We start from the raw sequence: 17,955 nt of genomic DNA, 5'->3' as shown, positions 1-17,955 counted from the left end.
AAAGCAAATGCCATGACCCCACGTGGGCGCGAACAAATTCAGTTTCCAGATCCTTGCAGCTGCACGAATACAGTGCGCCTCACGGGCAACACGCGTTCCATGCCAAATGTGTCGTACGGGAACGTCCTGAGGATTGTGTGCCTATTTCAATTGATTGAAAATGGCTGATGCACATCGATAATGGGCAGTGTATCAAAAACCCTCAGCACTGGCGTCACACAATCGTACCCGCTAATATTAAATATTAAATGTAGACAGGTAAGGATAGCACAGGGCAGACATGCCATCCGTGTTGCACAACATCTCCACTAAATCTGGACTGACCCAGTGGCAACACAAGGAGACGACTTGAGGCCCGCTTTGTTACCATAACGAAACAAGACCACGTTCTATACTGGTAAATCGCGGGCGAGCAACAACCGAAATTAGCAGTCGCCAGTACTTGGTTACGACAACATAGGGTACACCAACCTCGGCCAGACTGGAGAAATGTGAGGGGTCTTCACGACCGAGGGTCGTATACTGCAGCATGATACCGTGCAGCTTGGGCGCAATGGTCTGTATGAAAACGGCAACTCTGTCAGCGAAGTGTTGGTGCAGAGTGTGATTGGAGAGCCAACTGCGGTCAAAGGACTGTGGAAGGAGACCGGCGCAGTAGTAAGGTGTGACTTGCAGGTTTGCAGGTTTCATGAACTGTTCGAGCAGCGTCTCTGAAAAAAAAAAAAAAAAGATGACATATGCCCATGTGATATGTAAAGCAATGCAACACGCTTACTGTTGATGGGGTTGAGAGTGTTACTCCCGGGGCCATGGTAGCTGAGGGTCATAAGGACAACGTAGTCGCACAAGTTCATGGGGAAGTTCGCAGGAATATGGGTGGTGGACTCGCCAAAGACGCATATCATCATATCTTCAAACAGATCGTCGTCAAATTATGATGTACGGATAACGGAAAGTGTCTTACTGTCTGACTGTTGATTTGGTCGAGCTGGAAAAGAAAAGTAATGTCACTGAGCAAGAAACGGCTATGGGCTTCGTGCCCACTGCTCGCATCCTGGGCGCCAGCGGCGACAAACCTAGGGCATTTGTGTACTTCCTCTGGGATTGCTTTCTGTAACGCAAATCTGCTTCTTGCTTATGAAAACGAGTTTGAAGTGAGTTCCTATGGGTTCACGCATCCTTTAAGGCCGCAAAGTGAAGGGATGTCCAGCAGGTCACAAGAGGAACACGCCTTCTAGTACTAAGCTAATGATCACAGCTGAGTAGTCTTTGATCTGGGTGCCTAATAGGGGCCCCTCCTGAAAAAGCCTATTACAGAAAAAGAGACTGACGTCCCTCCGTGACGTCAAGACAGGGGGGACCCTATGGGAGCGCCAATCGGGTGCCTCGCTTGCACTGTCCCGTCCGTAACGGCAGCAGTTTGGGGTGGGTAAAATAATGCAGTTCCACATAAGGCTGGTTACGTAAATTCGCACTGACAATAAAACGTTCAGCGATTTTTCTTTTTTCTTTTTGCGTTGTCGCTCCTGATTGATTGATTGCTTGATTAACTCATATGCATTTCCAGAATCCCTACTCGTTTAATACGCAAAGGACCCGGACATGCCGCCCCAAGAGCTTTCGCGGGTCTACCTGAAAAGGGACGTACCAGTTGGTTCTGGTTCCGGTGTCGTAGTTGGGTCCGGAGGGAGCGTCACTGGAAAGAAGAAACCAGTAAAAAAAAAAAATTACAAAAGAAACGCTAAAGTGTACGTGCTCCTCTTACGTACCTGGGTAATCCTCCGAATTGATTTGCTTAATTGCAACTGGAAAGGAAAACATTGCGTAGTAAATAGCTACAACGTAACCCACTTCCAAAACCTGCCACTAGAATCGGTGGCCGTCGGCGATCGCTTTTGTCATCTCGGTCATGAGCTCATCACGTGAGTCCATGTGATTGGATCAAGCATTTTCTGTATTTTCACAACACTTCCGAAAGTCACGAACGCACTGACGTCGGTGGACGACATGCTATCGTGTCCGCCTACTCATTCCAAGGTTGCGAGTTCAAACCAGGTTGAAGAGGACAGCCGCTCTGTGCAGTGGTACGGCATTCTTAGGCTTAGTCACTCGAAGACCGACAATTGTCCGAGACCCAGTGCTTGCACACGCAGGTCCATCACGTATTATCTTATAGGAGAATACCTTTTTGTCGGGGAACGTCGAGATATGGCCTTAAAATGTTCTACGCACGAATCAGAGCGAAAAGGACGTGCTTTTAGACAGCTTCTTACAAATTGGCTGACGGATCGCATCTGAAGCTGTTCTCTCCCAACGTGGCTTACACAACATGCTTTGCACACGGGCTTCACCGAGTATGCGAGGTGTAAGAGACCTTAACGACCTTAACCGAACGAAGCCGTGAAGGTCTTCCGCAAGTGCCCCTCAACCAAGCAACTGAAAGACGTTGCGCTACCACTCCAGCCCAATGTTACCCGATGGAAGCAGTACTGTGAGGTAGTCTCTCATTCGACGTTGCTGCCTTCGTTAGATCTGCCGAGGAGTCTCTCTCAGGAAAGACGGGCGAGGCTTTCTGAGAGCACACATGAGTATATCTTGGGAGGCTGCATAAGGCAGCTGGAACGATTAGACAACGGTATCTACGGCGCCCTTAAGGCGATGAGAAACGTACAGGCCGCCGTCCCTCAGACTGATGGTGCGGAGAATGCTCAACAAGTTCGAAAAAGTCCAGGAAAAAAATCGTGGTTGCAATGCTGTGGTTGCCCTTGCAGTTCTTACTGGCGACGCCTTCGACTGTTTCAGACAGTTATACCTTCGAGTACTCATGTTCCTACAAGACACGTACTTGTCGTTTTGGATAACCGAGGGGAGATATACCTCTGCGTATAAAACTATTCTGAGTGTCAGGAACAATGCCGGCTACTTGCTGCTTTTATGCGTTCGACAAGGACACAACTGACAGTTTGTAAGATCGCAATCCCCCTTCCAGTTGTTGTGGCTCTTAACCTTTTTTTTTTTTACCATTACCGTCGTAGCTGAAGTTTTGGATGGATCGCCACGATGCCTGTAGTTACTTCCACTAGAAGGACACGAACTAAGGTCAACGATTACCGTAATCTCACGCGTATAAGCCGCACCGCAGATTAGCCGCAGGCCCCGTTTTTAGGGACGTTTTGAAAATTTTCTGTCAGATAAGCCACGCTGGTAGATAAACCGCGGGCAATATGACGCCACTGATGTGTGCGTCAACGGAGACCGTAGAGAAGGCCATAAACCATGAGGTCTATAGGTCTATACGCCCAGGGCGGCATGGTGTATAACAAAAGGAGGTCAGTTCTAGTGTTCTACCAAGATCGAATTGTGCCCTTGTTGCGTGTTTTTCATGGATCGAGGGGTCAGTGGTCTTCCAGAAGACATGAATCACTGTCACCACTTTTGTTAAAGCCGCTTGGGGGAAGACACTAGGGAGGTCAGTCTACTCGAATGCGGACGCGCCCCTGTTTCGCGTTGTTCGCACCACTGGCAGGGTGGTGCTATTACGGAGACAATGTCGGCCCTTTCGTTAAAACTGGTGTATGGCGAAAATACCATGGAAAAATAGTCATCAGATAAGTCGCACCGGTGAATAGGCCGCAGAGCGCCCACGAGAAAAAATACCGCGCATAAGTCGCGGCTAATACGCGTGAAATTACGGTAGTTTACACACTAAGGCAGAGAGTCTTTTGCGTGAGGTGCGTCGTTGGTTCTTGGGAACTATGTTCAGAAATGATGCCCCAGCTGTCTGGCAATGCATGGATTAATTTTGTCCACCTGCGATATCTTAAAAATGCGCCGAAATCAGGGCGCCTGGCGCGTCGTACTTCACATTCCTCCCGAGAGACAGCGGGTATCATCTTGTAACGTCCCAACAAGTTGGTGGCGTCCTTTGCTGGTATCGAACCTGCAACCTTGGAATCAGTAGGATCACGCTACCGAAAACCCAAAGCAGGTATAGAGACAAACAGGACGTACTCATCACGTGATATGCTTCATTTATCCTGGAGTAGCCCATTATGATTTTGCTGCAGGGGGCATGAGGGACCTCGTAGTCTGCGTTGAACAGTGCAACACCCATGCCCTTCATCCATTCGTTGTAACGTTGCATCTGAATACAGACAACGTCGCTTCAGTTCCTTTCCTGCCGTTATCGATGCGCACGCGGTACCTTGATCCGCACAGATGCCTCGGTCTCGTACGATCTCGCGGTCACGGAATCCTGGAACTGGAACGCCCCGTTGAAATCGTCCAGTTTTGTCTGACGTGCTGTACACGTCTGGAAAGGATTTCGAGATGCACTTGAGAGATTTAGAGAGCCACCAAATCTGATTTCGCGACAGTGGCTGCATTTATGACCAAAATATCTTGGTCGCTGACGAGCTAGCTCGAATACTGAGGATCAGATCTAATAGAGGCTATGCAAAATGGTGTGACCCATCGCTACAGGCAGTAGCCATTACACAGACGACTCCCGAGTGACTAGTCTTCGCTGCGGGATCATATCGGCATTCTGTCGTCTCTTCACCCTAGCAGGATCGAGACAACACGGTCAATCCAGTGTGGCACTCTGCTACACTGTACAACAAACGACTGAGGTGTTGTTGTTCGTCGGATTCGATAAAAAAATTTTTTCGTCAATTAGATGTTCAAACTACCGAGGCGGCGCTGCCGGGATGCACGTCATGCGTGTAAGGCCTTTGTGAGGTAAGCGAAAAGCGAAGCCTATCACATTAATGCGTTAGCATTAGAAGCGTCAAGATGGAAAAAGCTATAGGGATGTCCCAACCGAATCTGCGAAACCTCGAATCCTCGGCAGGGCTTCGAGATTATCGCGAGTCCGAATCCCATTGCTCAAAACAGCGAATCGAATTTTTCGAATCCACCAACCACGCTTCTTTGTTTTTCAAAATCGGCGCCTCCAAGCCTGCTTGGCTGCCAAGACCAAAACATCAAGCTCCGATATTACAAGTTTAAAAGCAACACGGTTTTGCTTTGATTGTTTCTTCGTTTTATGGAGGGAACTAGAACTCCTGGGTTTATATATATATATATATATATATTATATGCAACCTAACCTAATATGCAAACCTAATCTGCCAGTGTCGCGCCATTTCAGTAAACTAGGACACCCAATCACCAATATATCTATTTTCATCCTGCAGTCATGCTTTCCTTCCCAACGGCTCAGGGAACAGCGCGAATCTTATCTCATTCATAGATTCCAGTGTCAGATAAACGAAGATACAGGAATCCTTTCTACTATTCGCAACCTGCATTCCTAATCCAGCACAATACATACGCTCTTTTGTCTCTTTTTCAGGCTCACTGGTATTTCCTCAAGGTCCTGCTGCACAGACCCGGCCATTCCCCTTTCACTTAGTCACCAACCTGTGTTAGTCATGACAAAAGCGCATGCGCTGCTCTCTTTCCCTTGTACATAACCCTCTCCCATATATAAAGCTTGTTCTCGTCACCAAACTCCAGTCCCGTCGAAGGCAGCGCTGACTGCCGAAACGTCGTCCCCTATCCCCATATGTGTTAATAAACTCCCCTTTGTGTTTTCCTGTAAGCTCTTTGTCGTCTTCTGATTTTTCCTGCTTATTTCATTCTCGTGGTATATATATATAGGGTGAGGTAAAAGGATTATCAAACGGCCACGAAGTTTTACAGAAGTTCAAAAAAAGACGCGGAAACAGATTTTAGGGAAGTTAAAAACACTAGTTTATTACATGGGGAGACGTTAAAAAGTAAAATGGGCAAGGGGTCGACGTTTCGACAGTGGCACTGTCTTCGTCAGGACAAAAGACCTTTGTCCTGACGAAGACAGTGCCACTGTCAAAACGTCGACCCCTTGCCCATTTTACTTTTTAACGTCTCCCCATGTAATAAACTAGTGTTTTTAACTTCCCTAAAATCTGTTTCCGCGTCTTTTTTTGAACTTATATATATATATATATATAGATTAGATAAATATATATAGATTATTATTATATTATTATATTATATTATTATATTATTATAGATAAATTTATATAGATTAGATATATATAATATAATATAGATATATATATATATCACTTTCCAGTTGAAGAGGTTTTTTTCCCTGGCTTTTTAAACTCTTTTCGAAGAAAGGACTCGAAAGATTGAGAGATTCGTAAGATTCGTGGATTCGCAGAACATTCCCTGGATTCGGATTCAGGTTCGAGAAATCCTTAATTCGTCACATCTCTATAGGAAAAGCTTCTCTCTCTCTCTCTGTCTGCATGTATGTGTGTGTGAGAGAGAGATGGGACACCCAGGCAGAGGTATAAGTGGACATGTAAAGGGGAGATAAGAGGGTAAATGTAATTTTAAGGTAAATGATATGAAATTGAAGGCAATTCCGAGTTAGAGGCAAGAATATTAGATAATTAAAGACGACTAAAGCAAGAAAGTTGAGTTTAAAGGCAATGACATTAAAGATTACCGAAGGTACCGACGTAGTTCAATGTAATTAAGGGTAAATCGAGATAATTGAGAAATTGAGGCGCGCGGACGTAATTAGAGAATTAAATGAAATCAGGCAACCTGCGGTAACCTCCGGTAACTAAACGGTAATTAAAGGGTATTTGAAACTAATTGAGGTAAATTAAGGTTAAATTAAATGGACTTATATGCAATAATTGCAAGTGCAAACCGAAAGTGAAGTACTGTAAAACCCTTCACTCTTAGAATATGGCTAGTAAAAAGGTAGTAACGACTGCAGTTACTACCCACGAAGTGCGTTACTAGTTGGTCACTAACTGAGTACTAGCTAAGAGTTGTGGGAAGCAGTAAATGCTGCCGTTTCTAGCCAGAAAGTTTTGCTTAGTAGCTGTTACTAGATCGATACTTATCGATCGATGTTATTTTGTGCCCGTTAATTTGTGATGTAGGCAATATTATCTGAGTTAAACTGTAATTTGATTTAAAAACACACGTGTTAGCAGAGTAGCATTTTATTCAATACGGGAGAGACCTACGGTAGCGTATTATTTACTCCTGGGACAACCGTGTGCGCGCGTCCACACCCGAGAAGTCGCTTCGCGTCTGTTGGCGGCTTCGTAATCTGAGAAGTTGCCATGCATTTATATCAGTATCTGTTGTCCAACAAATGGCAGTCTGCTAGGATGAGGTGTCCTTTTTCGTTCACACCCATGCTTTGGGAATGTGAGTTTGTCTAGGCACAGTCTCCCCCCCCCCCCCCACGCGCGCACCCACACACCCACACACCCACCCACAGGTAGAGGTGACAGATCTTCGTATGTTTGTGACTACTTCTATATACAAGTTGGGAAATATATTGGCGCTGAAAAACATTAGCATTCCCTTTCCCGAAATTACACGCAAGCCGTGTCTTTTCTTTTCTTACCAGTGTATACACTATTTTCACTAGGTGAAGGTCGCGCTTTTACTAGCCACAGTCCGTGCTATCAGCTAAGACCGACTGATGGAGGTAGTGCTCTTTACTAGCCTTTCGCCACTTTTACTACCTACAGTTACTAGGATCTTAATGACTGGTGTGAAAAGTAAGTGCTGAGTTAGTAAGCGTACCGACCTTATTTTTAAGAGTGTTGATTTTCGCGAGCCCATAATTTTCGCGAAATTTGCGGGCCGCGAAAATAAAGGATTTTACAGTATAGACGAGAAGTGGCCAACCGGAAGTCAGGTTAGACGATAGTGCGGATGTCGGGTGTAGACCGGAAAAGGTGCTTAATCCGAACGCATTTTTGCATTTCGCCACTGGATGCTTGCACAGAATCTGCTTTTCGGTTGTTGCCTACCCCCCCCCCCCCCCCCACAGCACACACAAACGTTTAGGTCTCATACCTTTGAGTAGTTGACCCATGTTTCGGAGAGGCATTCGTGATACATCACCACCTCTTTGTCCGCGCGAAACTGACGCACCGCCAACTGGATGGACACAGCGATCCCCGGTACAACGGAAGTGACTGCTCGGACACCGTGGATCTTCTTTAGAACGATGTCCTTCTGTTCACGCTCGGAGAGGGGATGAAACATTGTGGGCATATTGGCGTAACAGCGAGCATTTTCCCAGCTGTCGAGGTGTACGATGAGTACAGCGACGTCCACAAAGCTGCAAGTGGGTATAAGGCAAGGGTATTATTTCCACACCCGTGCATGCGTCCTGCCTGCGACATGAATCCCGACTGTATTTAAAATTTCAGCGCTAAACGGGACGGACTGGCCCGGGCCTGCATGAGTGCTCTTTGCACAGTACCACATGCGTGTCTTCCCGTTCACAACGTACTTTTCTTTCAAATAATAATGTAACTGATGGAGACTTCGAGTGGCTATTTCGTGGCAAAAAACACGGCCTAGCGGTAGGTCCGCGCCCGCTCCCGATCACGTCACCGTGGCCACCCGAACATAAGTGCTAGGAATCTAGCGGTTTCAATCACTTGAATCACGCTAGGGGACTCGCGGTCGCTCACGTTCGGGCCTGCTAACGTATGTGAACTTCGACGTGCGGGCCAATGAGGGTCCTCGCCAGCCTCTTTGTGCGGATGTGACGACACCGGATATAGTTGGGGAATCCGCTACCTGGCCGCTCCAAGGGCGTGTGGAAAAAGTGCTGTAGCTGGCACACTCCTGGCGCTCGGAAAGCGGCCCACAAGAACGCACGGCATTGCCACGTTTTGACCAAGCGAACGCTCGGTGGGATGGCAAGAAAATCTGACAGTAAATGGCTCCGCGAATTCGCCATAAGTGAGCAGGGCCATATATTTTGCGATGACACTTCACGCGGGTGCATGCCGGCCATCATGCTGTTAAAGGAACAATGGGTGCGTTAAGTGGGTTAAAAGGGTCATGACTCCATCCACTACACGACCAAGCGCACATCCGGTGCTCGTAACTCCAGACAAAATTTCTGACACCTTCTCGAAAGCGGAGTGACGGAACCAAAGAGACGGGGACGGAAGCGTAGTGACGTAGTTCCACCATGATAGAAAACGCGTTTTGATGCCCTGGATGCCTGCCCTGCGCTTCACGGAAATACCTCGTTTAAGCTGCACGAATTTGCAACGACGAACGATGCTCTAAAGAAGCAATCGAGAATCAATTGATCTGCCGGTTGATCGATCTACTAAAAAGATCTATATCCAAGATCGATCCAAGATAAAGGCGAAACAATTAGTAAATACCCAATACTCAATTGCTCAGTTGCTCAGTTGAGACTACGCAATTGTCTTGTATCCGCGTCTGGGTCCGTGTCTTTGGGGCTGCACTACAAGCATGCATGATCGATCCACGTCGGGAAACGAACGATCGCTGATCAATTAGCCCGAGTTTGAGATTAGTGTGAGAATGCATCGGCTCAGCCTTTCTCCGCAATCCTGGAACACTGGACACTGGACTGGAATACTTGCGTCCAACGTTGAGTTTAGCCCTGGCCAATCTCTCTTTCTGGGTGACGGCCAGAGATGGAGGAAGAAGACGGCACTCATGTTCTATTACAACACGTAGGACGATGCTCTGGTAATGTCTGACTCATCGCTTTCTTCAAGCACACAAAATCGCCAACGTACGGCGCGAAAAATAGCAGTTACGGCGGAGACAAGTTACGAAGCGGCCATGTTAGCGAAAAAGTAACAGGAAACAGGAAGCGCAAGGGACAAGGTATACGGTTCCGGCTGAATCTGCCTGTTTTTGCGGAACAGTCTGGGTTGCCTTAGAGCGACCGTGGCTTGAAGACCGCTCCAAAGCTTCCATTGGAAGACTTCGGCACTGTTCCCAACCTGCGAACAGAAGAGACTTGCTCCCGGAGAAGCAGCAAAACTTGCTCCGGATGCGCTCCGAATCTGTCGTTGGAATTCAACATAACATTCCACACTTACCAGACACGACCACGCCCCTGCCCCTCAATCTTCCTCTCACTATGGTCCAATCTTTCACTTCAGTCTATCATTCTGTCAGTACTCGACCTCACTCGTTACTCTACGGGTTTACCACAGGAGGGGAGGGCGTTCTTGCGAGTCTAGCGCACAATCAGCTACGATCAATGTCGCAGCGCAATCAACGCCAAGAACGCATGTCTTCTGCCTTACAAGGTATACAACCCGCAGTAGAGAAAAAGGAAAAACCGACGGAGTGTTCTTTCACTGTTCCTCCTGAATTTCCCTCGTTGCAGCCATAGCCATTCTCCGCTGAATCAACCTCAACACCACGACGTGTGCTAATGCAAGACGAAAACAGAACCGCTTACCCTGCGATGAATGACTGCGGCCAGGTGCTGTAACCCACTGTTATTGGTGCACCATAGATAAGCAACATGTCGAGCCGTCTTTGAACGATAGCTGCGCGCATTTTCTAAGAAAAGAGAAACCATTCTTACACGAAATTCGGATCATGTGTTGTCAATGAATGCTATGAAATGACACAAAGTTGTGTGGCCGCAGACCACGCTGCAACTTGAGTCTACAGGTTTTGTCATCAAGAAAAATAACGAAAGAATGAAGCACGAAGTCAGAGTAACTATTTAATACGTGAGCCCTGCGGTTCTGGGTCTGGGTGAAGGGCAGGCTCTGCCCGAAAGCTCACGTATTAAATAGTTACTGACTTCGTGCTTCATTCTTTCGTTATTATTTTTCTTGACATTTCAACAAGCTTGACTCTATTGATCATAGATCATATTTGACCGCAACATTTGGCATCTGACAAGACGTGGATGTGGTTGCACAAGGGCATGCGCGGGTAAGGGGAAAGTTCATCCTCATTTCACCCTCACCGCAACAGTGGTTTCCTATTGCGTCTGTCTAGAATCGCTTGTCTTGGAACACGAGTATTTATTACCCAATGTTGTCGCACGCAGGGTTTATCGGCCTTGCTAATAGCAATGGTAGGCCCGAATATTTACATTGACAGTGCACAATGTTTAACCACACCGAGTTGCCATTGCCGAGTTGCCGAGTTGTATGTGCTGAGGAGACAACCATGAAAAACCATGGTAGAGCCCTGTATCGCAGTGTACGGAGCTGCAGTTATCGAAGTTACCGGTTATGCAATGACGATCGATATTATGGCATAGAAAATTATGGCATTGCCGTAACGCATGATTATTATCCTGTGGATACCCGGAATATGCGGGATAATGCAAAGTACAGGCTAAACGGTTATGATAGTGTTGACGGCCACATACCTCCATGAAGATTGTGTGACGTTCCAGCATTGCCATAGTTAGTGTATTAGTGAAGACTGCTACGCCATCCAGGCCGGCCACCGTGATCCATGCCGTCACGTTACGAGCGAGACCTTCCAGGGTCTCTGTGGTGTCGTACACTGGGGAGCCAATCTGGGCTCCATCGAGGGCAACGACGATATTCTTTAGCATAAAGACAGCCTTTGACTCGATGAGATTATCCAGAGTACTCTCTATCAAAAGCACCCACGTGAGGAATACGAATGGCACACGACGTGGGTTACTTACGGTTGTATATGGATCTCAGGATACCCAAGTATTTGTCGTGCACTACCGTTGCATAGACAAGGATATCGCAAAGGTGCCAAGGAAAGTTTTCCGGTAATAAGGGCATTTTTCCAATGACACATATCAGTGGGCCTGAAAGGAATTGATCATTTTATTTAGCCACCCCGAGGACCATGCGCTTAACTGGAATGTGAATAACTGCACTCTCCTCTGGTGTCTCCCCTGCCCCGCCGCAGTTTTTCAAATGGAAAAGTAAGCAAATACGGGCATTATAAATGATTGCGATCCACACGGGTCGAAATTCTTTCGAAGACAGACGTATACAGTATGACAACATCGTGGCGACACGAGAGCGTTCCTTCGGCGCACGGCTGCGGCCGCTCCTGCTGCAGAATACTTTGCGTCCCGCCGCAAGAAGCCTTGGATTATCCCAACGAGAATTTGACGGCAGTGCCACGAGCTGATGAGATACTCCTTCTCCACATACTTATTTCAATCACGTTGGCACCGTGGCTTCTCACACCCGCGTTCCCATTCGCGGGTGACCAGAGTACCGCAGTACCTCATCTATCACCTACACCAGCTCACAGGGTAACATCATGGTCAGGCATGCAAGTGCTCACCTGAAACACGACATCGGCATCGGCCCTGACTACAATCATATACGCTTAGGTAAACAAAACAGGCTACACACGCTCTTTACAGCACGGTAGACAATACACCACGCTGTAGAATAGCCGCTATACGTACAAGGACCCATCACTCACTTTCGATGCGTGTTCTGCTCGCCGTACTTTCCGGTATGTCTGCAACGAAACCGACATCAGTGTGCGGCTGGCAGTGACCATATGCTCACCTAAGGTGTGCCTTATGGCTCGCATACGCGACCCACTAGGGCGCTTCTCGCACGTCCCTTTGCCGTCCTCCATCTCCGTGTGGAACGTAGCCACGCATACTTTGGGCAGGAAGCTAGACATTGAGGTCACCTGCAGTTACCATTTGATCATCACAATGGGCATCGCTTGAAACGCATTTTGTGGCGCCACGACTGAGCGACCTCCACTGTCTCCACTATATCGTCGCGTACCCAGCGATGTCCTCGACGCCATATTGACGCAAAGCGTTGCTTACGGTGCAAAGAGGGAGGAAGCGAACGCATTTTGTTGGCAAACCCACTGAGATCCCTTCGTTCTTGAATCCTTGGTTCCGGCACGGTACCCCTCTCCCCCAAATACAACGATATTGCAAGCCGGTAATTCTGATTGATTATGCTGAAGATCGATTACAGAAAGCACGTGTCGATCGGCTGGCAGGTCGCATCAATGGACGCACTTCACTGCGCGACGGCACAGCAATGCGGCCTCACTGCTGTACTGTTTGGTGGTGTCTTCGGGTGTCACTGGTTTGTTTTCGGTCGTTACTGAAGGCATCCCGCAAAGTGGTGTAGCTATTGGATGTTCTACGCTTACAGAACACACCGTGCGGTTTCCTACTCCCTTTTGCCCACCAGCGACGTCTGCTATGTCCATGCGCATGCACAGATCGCCCCCCTTGTTCACAAATAAAAGGGGGTCTATATGATGACACGTAGTTGCCTGAGGAACGTATTCCGGATGGATCAGAATGCATTCAGGCTTTTGGGGCGGCGCTGCACCGTTTGACGTCAAAAATGCGATTCGATCAAGCTACCCCCGTTCGTCTGCCCCGTTCAAATCTGTCATAGGCGCAACACATCAAATAACGTTGTTTCAAATCTTACCTTCATAGCAACAGTTTCTTCGTTCTCGTAGGTAAACAGAGAACGTCCAGCAGGTGTGAAGGCAGACAGAGAGTCATCGGTGGTAGTTTCATTACCCATTGCTTCACAAGTCTGTTGGCGGAAGGTAATCGAGGATTCAACTAAACCGTGAGCTGTAAGGCAGCTTTGCCATCACTGCGCATTCGCAGCGGAAGCGTGTGCACGGATGCCTACGAGCGACTGGAGCGAGCGTGAAGCACGGTTCACGCTATTTCGTTTGATTGCGTGCAGTGGAGTGTTCACACACCGCAAGCGTCACTCAATGCACATCTTTCGAGCGTGGTGGGAAAAGCCGCTTCCGATTTCCATCTCAGGTCCCCCAAACTCACCTGAGAAAAGCGTGCAACGAAGAAGGCCGCCACTAGATACCCCACTGTTGCCGTTCCGGATCACCTCAGTTTCTGTTTTGCCGCAAGTTTAGCGGCAAAATGTTTTTGTTGTTTCTGCGAATGAATCTAGTCTTTATATGTCCAAATAAAACGCGTATAACAACTTTCTGTGTCGTGTTTCACTTTTTGGTCCCGTTTTTAAACGTGTTGAGCGATCGGAAGGATCTCGTGCACGGCTGCGTGCATCACATAGCGTACCTGTCGTACCAGGCACCGCAGGCGCAGTCGTCCATTTCTCCTTCGGTGACTTGGCCTGGCTTGGATTGTGCTTCAACTGGATCTTTAGCGCGCTACAATCGAAGCAAGCCAACGTCTGGTGTTGCGGTTTCGGGTCCGAGCGGTCTGGTGCCGGAGGTAGTCAGGCAGGGGTCCGTTACGAGAAACACAACGAGGTTTATTTACATGTTCGAAGACTCGAAGTGAACAGACAGAGGAGCCCTGAAGGTCTCCGCTTTTATATACAATCTAGCATCAACACGTGACACCGTTTACAATAGAGCACACTGGTTGTACATGGTGGTGTGTCCTTGCCGCACGGCGTTTGTCTTCACCTTCAATGTCCGTCTCCCAGACAGCGCAATCGGCTTAGCTCTACGGAAGGCAATGGTGATATGGACAGACAGTCTGGCTCGGAAGGTCGCTCGTCGACTGGATGGCCAGCGGGAAGAATGGACACATTATCCCCTGCACGCTTATGCCTTATTTGGCTGTCTGGATGGCCTGCGGGAAGAAAGGGATGTCCTTCGTGAACACCTGCCGAAAATCCGTGTATACGCCTGGGAATGTTGCCACGACGAGACGCAACAACACCTCCCCCGGCGGCCTGGTCATCATGATGGGGAAGCAGTTTCTCTCGCTGCTCCACAGAGATGATGATCTGCGATGTCGATTAGGGACCCCTTCGAGAGAGTGCTTCTCGCTTGAGGTGCAACTTCGAAGATGTCATGGCGGGCTTGACCCCAAGACGGTTGCAGAATGGCACCCAGGGTTGGCCTGACAGAGGGCCTACCGAAATGACCACGAAGGGCGAATATGGCTGCAAGCACAACAATGGACAACAGCAAAGAGAAGGGTAACCCCAAACCGCACACGTCCACAAATAAGCACCCCGCATTTCCAGGCGCGATTGAGCCAGTCTTTATCAAACTTCATTCCACACTAAGACTTCACATCGTGCTGGTTTCCTCCAAAATTACATCTACCTGATGATTGCATTACCCTAATTACGATCAGCAGAGACACGAATACTTTTAAAGCTGCCAGTGCCAGATCATCACTCCTACTTAGGACTGCGCAGGTCAACAATGTATAACTATTTACATGAATTGAGACGAGCTTGAGCTCCTTCACTGACTCAGAACCCTCTGCTCAGGCCGTCGGCGTTGCCGTTGAGGCTCCCCTTTTTGTATCGTACCTCGTAGTTGTATTGTTGAAGGGTGAGGCACCAACGCAACAGTCGACCGTTCTTCGGTGACATGTTTTGTAACCAGGTCAGAGGACAATGATCTGTTTCAACAATGAACCTCGTTCCTACCAAATAACATGCCAACTTTTGTATGGCCCATACAAGGCAGGCACACTCCTTTTCTGAGGTGCTGTACGCTTCTTCGCGTACCGTCAACTTGCGGCTGATATAGAGAACAGGCCGCTCTCGCCCACGATCGTCCAGTTGACACAACACCGCTCCGACTCCGCGGTCACTTGCGTCACATTGCACAATAAATGACCGGTTGTAGTCCGGCGTCGCAAGCACTGGCTTGCGAGTTAGTGCCATCTTTAAACCTTGAAATGATTGTTCTTTCGACTTGTCCCATTCTACTTTTACTGGGGCGTTTTTCCGCAGCGCATCCGTAAGCGGACTAGCTATCTGTGAATAGTTTGGGATGTAGTGCTGGTAATAGCCAGCCAGACCTAAAAACGCCCGCACATCAGACTTTGTCTTAGGCTGAGGAAAGTCGACGACAGCTGCAATCTTTACGTCCAACGGGCGACGGAAACCCTGCCCGACAACGTGTCCTAGATAGGTTACCTCTGCGCTACCTAACTGACATTTCTTTGGTCGTACCGTCAGCCCAGCCCGTTGAAGACGGTCCAAAACCACTCGTATGTGTTCAACGTGCTCCTCCCAACTGTTGGAGAATATGGCAACATCGTCCAAGTAGGGCAGAGCAAAACTACTCAAGCCGTCCAGTATCTTATCCATTAGCTTTGAGAAGCAAAATGGAGCGTTTTTGAGACCAAATGCTAGTGCCGTAGGCCGAAACGTTCCGAAAGGGGACACAAAAGCGGCATACCGGCTAGCCTTCTGAGTCAGGGGCACTTGCCAATATCCCCTTACTAAATCTAAGGTTGAAATGTATTTGGCCTTGCTCACGGTTTCTACTCTCTCTTCGATGTTAGGGATTGGATAGGTTTCGTCGCGGGTTATCGCGTTGAGGCGTCGATAATCTATACAAGGGCGGGGATCTTTCCCCGGGACTTCAACCAGTATCATCGGTGAAGTGTAATCACTTTCCGCCCGTTCGATCACCCCAAGTTCTAACATGCGCTTGATCTCGGCCTCCATGATCTCCTTCTGCCTTGGCGACATTCTATATGGCTTGGCGTGTATCAGCTGGTCACACGTGAGTTCGATATCATGAACTACAGTGGGGCTTCTGCCAGGTTTTTCTGAAAAGGTGCCCTGAAAATCACGCACAATCTGCTCAATATCGGCGATCTGTGCCGGTCTGAGCCCTTCTCCTATACGTGCGCAGGACATTATCTCCTCGACCCTTAGTCGCTGGCTATCACCGATACTGGGAATTTCCTGTATCGCTTCCTCGGGAATATTCAAAGTTAGATTCACAATTTCCTCTCGCTCACGATACGGCTTCATAAGATTGCTGTGATATATCTTTACCGACTTCCGGCGACCTCCGAATTCGACGACGTAGTTCGTCTCTGAAATCTTTTGAACTACCGTCGCCGGGCCTTCCCACTGCACTTCCAGTCGATTTTGCTTCGCGGGTTTCAGCAACATTACCTTGTCTCCCACAGCGAACACACGCTTTCGGGCTGATTTGTCGTAATAGGTTTTTGCCTTTCTCTGTGCCGCTTTCATATTTTCTTCTACGATGTCTTTTGCACAGCTAAGCCGGTGCAGCAAATTAAGCACATATTCCACGACTGTCGGGCCTTCTCCCTGACCTTCCCATGATTCCCTCAACATACGCAAGGGGGATCTGAGGTTCTTCCCGTACACCAACTCTGCTGGGCTGAAGCCCGTGGTCTCGTGAGGGGCGGAACGGAGCGCGAACATTGTCGCGGGGAGGCACGCTTCCCAATCCCTTTTATTTTCAAAACACAGGGCCCTCAGGACGCGTTTCAATACCGAGTGAACCCGTTCGACGCTGTTCGACTGGGGGTGATAGATGGAGCTGTGGATCAGCTTTATCCCGCATTTCTCAAAGAACGTTGTCGTGAGACAACTGGTAAAGACGCTCCCATTATCGCATTGTATTTCAGCAGGGAAGCCGACGCGCGCAAAAATTGAAAGTAGGGCGTCCACTACCGCTGTGGAATTGAGTTCATTGAGGGCCACTGCCTCGGGAAATTTGGTGGCGGGGCAAAGCGCCGTCAGTATGTACCGGCGTCCTGACTTTGTTGCCGGGAGAGGTCCCACTATGTCTATCACAAGTCTCTTGAACGGTTCAGTGATAACCGGGACTAGCTGCATGGGCGCTTTCTTTCTGTCCCCCGACTTCCCTACCCGCTGGCACGTATCACACGACCTTACGAATGATTCGACATCTCTCCAACACATGGGCCAATAGTATTCTTGCGAGAGGCGAAGTTTCGTTTTACGAATGCCCAAGTGCCCAGCCCATGTTCCCGAGTGAGCTAAGTGTAGAAGATCCTTACGGTACTTCTCAGGAACTACTAACTGCTCAAATATCCTGCCGTTTCGGTCTTGGTATTTTCGGTATATCAGACCATCTTTCACAAAAAACGTAATGTTTTTCTTCGCTACACCATCCCGGACATGATTCTGTAGCTCAACCAACGAGGGGTCGCTTATCTGTGCATCGGCCAAGCTTACTCGATCTACCTTGGCAAGGTTTTCGAAGTTCCGCGAAATTGGCGATAGGAATTCTCCCTCAACTGGCGGTGGACTAACGCCCGCGTTTTCCTTAGGCGAACAATTCTGCTCCTTTACAATATGTTCGTCCCCGTTGCTTCCTGAAATAAGCGTGCCCGAATTCTGCTCATCCTTCTGTGCTGCC

The 17,955-nt window shown here is 48.4% G+C and overlaps 1 protein-coding gene across 4 annotated transcripts in view; it reads right to left on the bottom strand.

Moving 5' to 3' along the window:
• Positions 1-17,955, bottom strand: part of LOC135388194 (uncharacterized) — a 98,397-nt gene that overhangs the window by 35,768 nt on the left and 44,674 nt on the right. For all 4 annotated transcript variants that reach the window (XM_064617582.1, XM_064617584.1, XM_064617583.1 and 1 more), the window contains 14 exons: positions 13,263-13,373; positions 12,360-12,489; positions 12,271-12,309; positions 11,504-11,635; positions 11,216-11,448; positions 10,283-10,386; positions 7,885-8,152; positions 4,205-4,312; positions 4,012-4,144; positions 1,770-1,805; positions 1,649-1,696; positions 965-988; positions 776-910; positions 472-710 (listed from right to left, as the gene is read on the bottom strand). In XM_064617582.1, coding sequence (XP_064473652.1) covers positions 472-710; positions 776-910; positions 965-988; positions 1,649-1,696; positions 1,770-1,805; positions 4,012-4,144; positions 4,205-4,312; positions 7,885-8,152; positions 10,283-10,386; positions 11,216-11,448; positions 11,504-11,635; positions 12,271-12,309; positions 12,360-12,489; positions 13,263-13,373 — 1,740 coding nt within the window. The remainder of the gene's footprint in view (positions 1-471; positions 711-775; positions 911-964; positions 989-1,648; positions 1,697-1,769; positions 1,806-4,011; positions 4,145-4,204; positions 4,313-7,884; positions 8,153-10,282; positions 10,387-11,215; positions 11,449-11,503; positions 11,636-12,270; positions 12,310-12,359; positions 12,490-13,262; positions 13,374-17,955) is intronic.

Source organism: Ornithodoros turicata, chromosome 3 (genome assembly GCF_037126465.1).
Source record: "Ornithodoros turicata isolate Travis chromosome 3, ASM3712646v1, whole genome shotgun sequence".
Taxonomy (NCBI): domain Eukaryota; kingdom Metazoa; phylum Arthropoda; class Arachnida; order Ixodida; family Argasidae; genus Ornithodoros; species Ornithodoros turicata.
The sequence above is the reverse complement of the archived record's forward strand: the minus strand, read 5'-3'. Positions and strand labels throughout refer to the sequence as shown.